This window comes from Berghia stephanieae, chromosome 1 (genome assembly GCF_034508935.2).
Source record: "Berghia stephanieae isolate SIO BIC M18660-M18661 chromosome 1, UCSD_Bste_1.3, whole genome shotgun sequence".
Lineage (NCBI taxonomy): Eukaryota > Metazoa > Mollusca > Gastropoda > Nudibranchia > Aeolidiidae > Berghia > Berghia stephanieae.
In genome coordinates, this window is record NC_088360.1 from 82,909,626 (window position 1) to 82,917,125 (window position 7,500).

The 7,500-nt window shown below is 33.5% G+C and overlaps 1 protein-coding gene and 1 long non-coding RNA gene across 2 annotated transcripts in view; one reads left to right on the forward strand and one right to left on the reverse strand.

The window, feature by feature from the left end:
• The window catches only part of LOC144959195 (general transcription and DNA repair factor IIH helicase subunit XPD-like), a 47,091-nt gene that overhangs the window by 39,308 nt on the left and 283 nt on the right, over positions 1-7,500 (forward strand). Inside the window, exons 20-25 of the mRNA XM_078891739.1 lie at positions 2,142-2,234; positions 2,909-2,981; positions 3,167-3,237; positions 3,875-4,018; positions 5,021-5,164; positions 5,897-7,500. The exon at positions 5,897-7,500 is cut by the window's right edge and continues 283 nt beyond it. Of these exons, the coding sequence (XP_078747865.1) occupies positions 2,142-2,234; positions 2,909-2,981; positions 3,167-3,237; positions 3,875-4,018; positions 5,021-5,164; positions 5,897-5,989 (618 nt within the window). The 3' untranslated portion in view covers positions 5,990-7,500. The remainder of the gene's footprint in view (positions 1-2,141; positions 2,235-2,908; positions 2,982-3,166; positions 3,238-3,874; positions 4,019-5,020; positions 5,165-5,896) is intronic.
• Positions 5,906-7,500, reverse strand: part of LOC144959201 (uncharacterized) — a 4,399-nt gene continuing 2,804 nt past the window's right edge. The window contains exons 2-3 of the long non-coding RNA XR_013642586.1: positions 6,747-6,893; positions 5,906-6,040 (exon numbers count right to left, since the gene is read on the reverse strand). This is a non-coding gene — a long non-coding RNA (uncharacterized LOC144959201). The remainder of the gene's footprint in view (positions 6,041-6,746; positions 6,894-7,500) is intronic.

Consider the following 7,500-nt stretch of genomic DNA (forward strand, 5'->3'; position numbering starts at 1 on the left):
TTTATAATCAAAAAGTGCTCATGGTAAAACAAACAAGCAATCAACCCCCCCCCCCCCCCCCCCCAAAAAAAAAAAAAAAAAAAAAAAAAAAAAAAAAAAAAAAAAAAAAAAAAAAAAAAACAGACACAACCCCCCCCCCCCCCCCCAAAAAAAAAAAACCCAAAAAGAAAAACATAACAAAACAAACAAACAATAAAAAAAAACAACAAAAACAACAAACTAATATTAGATATAGGCAAATAAACAAATAAATAAATATAACAACAAAGTTGTAAACTGTCCACGGAATGGAAAGCAGAAGTCGTGATGTAACACCTTCCTTTCTTCCTATTCAAAATCCTTGGAAGTGTGTAACCAGTCCTCCGGAGGACCAACAATGAATAAGTTGCATATTGATTCATAAGGTGGCAAAGCTATTGACCAGTAGATTTTTACCAATCAAAGCATGAAATTTGTGACAAAGCTTCACACGTACTCGGACAAACATAGTTGGTTGTTTATAAATAATGCAGTGAATGAATTCGATCTTTCTCTGATCATTGTTATTGTTTTCATACCGCCAAATGGAGAGTTATCACAGGCTTTTCTCGATCATATCAGGCCTATAAAACGTGTAAGTTTACACATAGATTTCTGTGCTGTTGTTGTTTTTTTTTCATTAAGCGACAGAGCAGTGGGTATTTCTCTTAGACACATAACATCGATCGTAAAACCTGTGTAGTTTGCTATGTTTACCAATCACTTTCATTGTTTACATTATGACGACTGTCCGAGAGGCGTGGTTATCCAAGTATCTATTTATGGTTTCGGGGCGTAAAAGAGCGAGGGTGGATAATGGATGATCTTTATTCACGACCAGCATTAGATTAGACAAGAATATCAGGTGACCACTTTGAAACCATACGATCAGTTACTACGCAAGGTATGTGTCCAGTCCTCCGAAGGATTGGTTTCACACTTCCAAGGAGAACGGAACCAGTATTTCGACATCACACGATTGTTCCCAATTTTTCATTTCATCGTAATCTAGAGAAACTCGATCATCACATTCCAAACAGTCGACTCACTCATCAGTTCGGTAATATTTAATATTAATGGTATACCTTTAAGTAAAAAGCTCATCAGTTCTGTCTGCCAGACGAATCATTTTAAACGTTTCTGCTTGATAATTAATCACCCAACTGGCGGTCTTAAAACAATAATAAAGAGTTGACTAACGTCAACTTCATGCTTTCTATAGAAGGAACGAAATTAACGACACTCAGCTATTTGTTTACGTTTTTAGACGGCAATTTTGGTGATTAGTTTTTACTAAATTATATCAATCAGAATATAAACGTTCAAGGCTACACATAATTTTGTGCGTTGGTACATTATATCCTGCTGGCGGATGCTGTGAGTGTTTTACCTAAACTTATAGCATCAATAGATTTTTGATACGACCATGCAATTGAATCGCAAATACCTTACATCGCTTGTATAGATGATGTGCGCTTGGATAAGAAACTCACAACATTGCCATCCGGAAATATAACGGACCAACACACAAAACTTTGTATAATGTTGAAGGTTTATGGTTAATACAATTTAGTGAGAATTACTCATAAAATGGATCGCAAAAATCAATAAAAAAGACCTAGGTGACGTCAACTTCATTCTATCTATAGAATCAATGTTTCAACCCGGAGCGCTGTTTGTATGGCATTTTCCAAAGATAGCTATGGTGGAAATGTTTGGCTTATTATGTTAAACAGGTTTTTGTCATTTTCCTTAAAACAGACAATAAACGTTATTTAAGTTTAATGAATTAAGTTTTAATTATAATTTTCAGTGTTTGGGTTACATTGACTCAATATCGTGTTGATACGGTAGGTACAACGTGCACTTTTTAGCAGTTCTGATAACCGAACGCAATTATGGTCTTGGTTTAACATTGTTGTAATGGATAATACGAGTAGTTTGCGTTGGTTTGAGAGTACGTATTTCCAATACAACAATCAGCCCATAACAATTTGGGTTATCAGACCTACAACTATGACGGTGTATGAGAGGGTTAGGTCACAATTTTTGTTGTTGTTGTTTCTATAGATAGGTTATCATTTCTTTTTCTTTCCTTTACGTCTTTTTTTTTTTTGTAATAGGGCATGATCGATCAAATTCAGAAGCGCAAGCTCCTCTTCATCGAGACCCCAGATGCTGCTGAAACATCATTGGCATTGATGAACTATCAAAAGGTGGCTATGAAGTTATAAGACATAGGAGGAGAAGGAGGAGGGGAAGGAGAAGGAGGAGGGAGCGAACGAGTTTAATAGAAAGAGTAACAGGATGATTATAATGGTGATGATGATGACGATGGTGATGACGATGATGTTGATAATGATGATGATGATGATGATGATGATGATGATGATGAAGAGGAGGAGGAAGAGAAGGAGGAGTAGGAGGAGGAAAAAGAAGAAGATCTGGCTGAGGAGAGGGAGAGAAAGTGGAAATTGAGACACAGTTCATTTGTAATTAGTTTTGAATATCAATCGATTATTGTTTATCACTCTTTTCTAAACGTTTGTGAACGTAAACCTGCAATAAGCGCTATCAGTTACTGGTGTGCTAACATTGCAATGATAGTCTTTATTATTTAACTTTAATTTTTGGTTTTCGTTATGGCCATGGGTAAGATACTTTACTCCACTCACATATTATAACAATTGACTCATTTGTAAAGAAGAATCTGTATATTACTTAAACCTTAATTGTAAAATATTACAAATATCATGAAATTGAAATTCAATTGAATTTATCTTGCATGGAAAAAATGTAATATTATTAAGCTGTGTATCATAGTGAATTTTTTTTTTTCAAAATGAAAAATATAAATATATCTAGCTCTTTGTAATCTTTATCATTGAAGGCTTGTGAAAATGGACGTGGAGCGGTTTTGTTGTCTGTTGCAAGAGGAAAAGTTTCAGAAGGAATTGATTTTGGTAAGATTCGGTTATTATTATTATTATTATTATTATTATTATTATTATTATTATTATTATTATTATTATTATTATTATTATTATTATTATTGTTTCTATTTAATACAATATGTCTCCAGTCCTTCTCGCCATCATTTTCAGTCAATTTTATTCATTTACATCATTTGATTATTGTACATCCTCAGACCACCACTACGGCCGTGCTGTCATCATGTTTGGTGTTCCTTACGTCTATACTCAGAGTAGAATCCTGAAGGTAAAGATATTTTGATGTAGAAGGGACAGGAATCATGAACCCTGCCGATGTCATTGAACCTCCTCAGAGAGAGAGAGAGAGAGAGAGAGAGAGAGAGAGAGAGAGAGAGAGAGAGAGAGAGAGAGAGAGGAGAGAGAGAGAGAGAGAGAGAGAGAGAGTGGGAGTGAGACAGACAGATATATATATATAATATATATATATATATATATAATATATATATATAGAGAGAGAGAGAGAGAGAGAGAGAGAGAGAGAGCGGGATAGATAGATAGTGTGTGTACTACGTGTGTGTGTTATTATAGCAGAAATTGAAGCATTCGACCAGTAAATATATTAATTCATAGATTTAAAAAATGTTTTAGAAAGACATGTAAATAAACGAATGAATGAATACAAAATTTCATAGATAGATAATTATCGAGCAGCTAAATTAATGAACAAATGTATGAAAATTGATAGAACAGAAAGAGGAATTTAAGAATGAAAAAAAAAAAAAGGAAAAACAATGGGGAAGGGTCGGGGGGAATATAGAAGTTTCTAACACCACAAATATATGATAATGATAGCCTACAATCGATATTTTACTTTTAAAATATGATTGACTCTTAATTTTACACATTATTTCTTACTCTTTCAGGCCAGACTAGAATATCTAAGGGACCAATACCAGATCAGAGAGAATGATTTCTTGACTTTTGACGCCATGAGGCACGCTGCTCAGTGTGTTGGTCGAGCATTGAGAGGGAAGACAGACTACGGTATCATGGTCTTTGCAGACAAGGTGGGAGTCATTGAAGTTGATGGCATTGTAGTTCATTGTCCTGCCAGAATTTTCAAATCCAGTATTTTCCTCTATATTATTCCTTGATAATAAAATGATGTCTACACAGGTGATAACCTGACAAACTTTAAATGTTGAATGTGGAAATATCTCATTATTTTATTGATCGAAATCAGTGCTTGAATACTTTGAATTACGAAGGCTTTTTTGTTTATGCTCAGTTCTTTCTCTCTCTCTCTCTCTCTCTCTCTCTCTCTCTCTCTCTCTCTCTCTCTCTCTCTCTCTCTCTCTCTCTCCTTTCTCTCTCTCTCTCTCCCCCCCCCTCTCTCTTTCTCTCTCCCCCCCCTCCTCCTCTGGCATTATGGGTAGTTGGTAGCTGTGCATAGATTTCATTCTGAAAGCAATTAGAATACAAATTAAAAATTGACAAACCATGAATTTGTGCTTGAAGCTAGCTTGTTAATCCAAAGTGTTGTGAATGTTGCCGCTTGAAGCTCAAAGAAATAAATATTAATAGTCATATGAAATGGAAGCTTCAATTTGATTAATGAAGGCAGATAATGCGGACATTTCGGTTTTTCCCTTTGTCAACCAAACATTTCATATATGAATGAAACACTAAAGACGAATCATTTTTAAATGAACAAAGAAGGGAGAAAGGGAAAGTATTCATAAAGGGTAAATATTTCTTGCATTCTATAGCTATAAAGTGTGATGGAGTATTTGATTTCGACAGAGAAAAACATTTTTGTCACTAAATTATCGTCCTTTTTGTCATCACCATAACAATCATAACATCGTCATCATCATATATACTCGTCCTCCTCCTCCTCCTCCTCATCATCATCATCATCATATCATCATGATGATGATGATCATCATCACCACCATCTCCATCATCATCATCATTATCATCATCATCATCATCATCATCATCATCATCATCATCATCATCAATATCAATATAATCAACAACACGATTACCATCCTTACTGTCATCAGAGATTCTCAAGAGCTGACAAGAGGGGTAAAATACCAAGATGGATCCAAGAACATTTGACAGACAATCTGTGCAACCTGTCCACAGATGAAGCTGTACAAGTTTCCAAGCGATTCCTCAGGCTTATGGCTCAGCCTTTTAGCAGGGTAATATATTGTCAATGCATTTTGCATTTGGTCTACGTTACTTTATGATTTGTGATTTAACCCCCCCCCCCCCCCCCCCAAAAAAAAATAATAAAAAATAAAACAATCCAACCCCCCCCCCCCCCCCCCCAAAAAAAAAATAACCCCAACAAACACGCCCCCCCCCCCCCCCCCCATAAAAAAAACTAATGAAAAACTAAACTAAAACAGATTTTGAAAGCAAACAAACAATAACTACAAATCGCAGCAAAAAAGACACACAAAAAAAAAACCCAAAAAACCCCCAAAAAACAAGACCAGTTAAAAACTCCAATAATAAAGAAACACACACAAAACAACAACAACGAAAAACAAGCAAGTGTTCATCTACTTTCAAGATATCATAGTGACAGTAATCTGATTTAGCCATAAGCTGAGAAAATTGTTTTTTTACTTTTCTTTTCAAAATTTTTCTTGAGGGTTTGAGCCAATGGAAAACTCTCTTTATCATTTATTTGATATTTTTGATATAGTCTTCGCTCATAATATTGTGATATTTAAAGTATAGCGATTTTTTTTCTGTAGTAATGGTGATGGCAAATATAATCAGTGCTGTAAATAGTCAACTTGACTTTATTTTTAACTTAATTTTTTTAAAAAGCCAACAAAAAACAGCAACAAAAAACAAACAACTCAATTATTTCCATTTTTTTCACCTTGTTTTATTTTTTATTAATTTTTTTTTTTAAACAGAAAGATCAGCTCGGACTATCCCTTTTGACACTAGATCAGCTCCAGTCTGAAGAATTCCAGAAAAAGATTGAATCCAAAGTTCAACATGTTTGATCTGATGGGGAAATGTGATGCTTTAGGAAGAGATCAGTGTTATTTGAATTTCTAAGCGACAAGGATGGAGTATAAGAGATAAGAGTGTCGATGAAGAAATAATAAGATTTGCCATGTATTAAAGTCGTATTAATAAATGATAATGTGAAATTGAATGTAAGCTTCAATTTAATTACAAAAACAGATCAAATGAACTTTTCGGGTTTCCCCTTTATCAACAAAACAGGATGAATGAAACACCACAGATGAATCTTAACTACGCCATTACCACATCAGATGGTGATGATGATGATGATGATGATGATGTTGATGATGATGATGATGATGATGACGATGATGATGCTGTTGTTGTTGTTGTTGATGCCGGTTTGTTTGTTTGTTTGTTGTATTTTTGGGGTTTTTTTTCGATGACTACTATGTTACTCGTGCATTTGTGTGAGTGTGTCTATGTCAATATTGTATTGTTATAAATGTGTAACCAAATGACAAATTGCCACTTTTTTGAGGACAATAAAGGTATATTATTATTATTATTATTATTATTATTATTATTATTATTATTATTATTATTATTATTATTATTATTATTATTATTATTATTATTATCTCACTCATCTGTGGTGTTTCATTCATCCTGTTTTGTTGATAAAGGGGAAACCCGAAACGTTCATTTGATCTGTTTTTTAAATTAAATTGAAGCTTACATTCAATTTCACATTATTATTTATTTCTTCGAGCTTCGAGCAGCAACATTTACATGGAGTTGTATTAGGAATTCTTGAGAGTTGACATTGTCTCTAGGATTTGATATATGTCTTGATTTATTTGTTTTGAGGCATGGGTGACTTCATTGCATGTGTCAAGGCTCACACTCTTTGAGTTTTGTATCATGAGGTGCTATGATCTGAGAAGAAAAAAAATGAATTGTCTTACATTTGAATAGTTGAAAATTATGACTTTTGCCTTCAAGTTAATATTGGCATGCCTATGTAATTAAGATTCAAAGGGACATCTGTTCAAAACGTTTCTTTTTCTTGTATTTTTTCCTGACTAGAGTTTAAATTCATGTTTATATTTCACTTAAAAAAAAAAAAAATTTCTTTGTTAATTCTAACAAAATGGAAAACATAACAAAAGAAATTGCCCCATGAATACATTTTAAATACAATATGTACTGTCTTTATGTGGAGAAAAAAAGAAAACCAAATTACTTGGAAGAAAATTAGTCTACGAGATTTTAAACCTGTGGTATGAGAGGTAAAATTGTATCATTGCTTCCAGGAAATAAGTTTTTGATTCAAAATAAATAATATTAGGCTCAGAGTTAACTTGATCGAATTAATGTGCATTGTCTTATGTATAATGACACATTTGTTCACGTTTACAAATAATTATTTAATTTATCCATTGTCAGATATTATCGTTTTTTTTATTTTTTTTTTTTTGTTCTTTTTCGATGTTGTCAGAGACAAATCGAATATCAACCTTCCTGTTTTGTTTTAAGAGTTTAT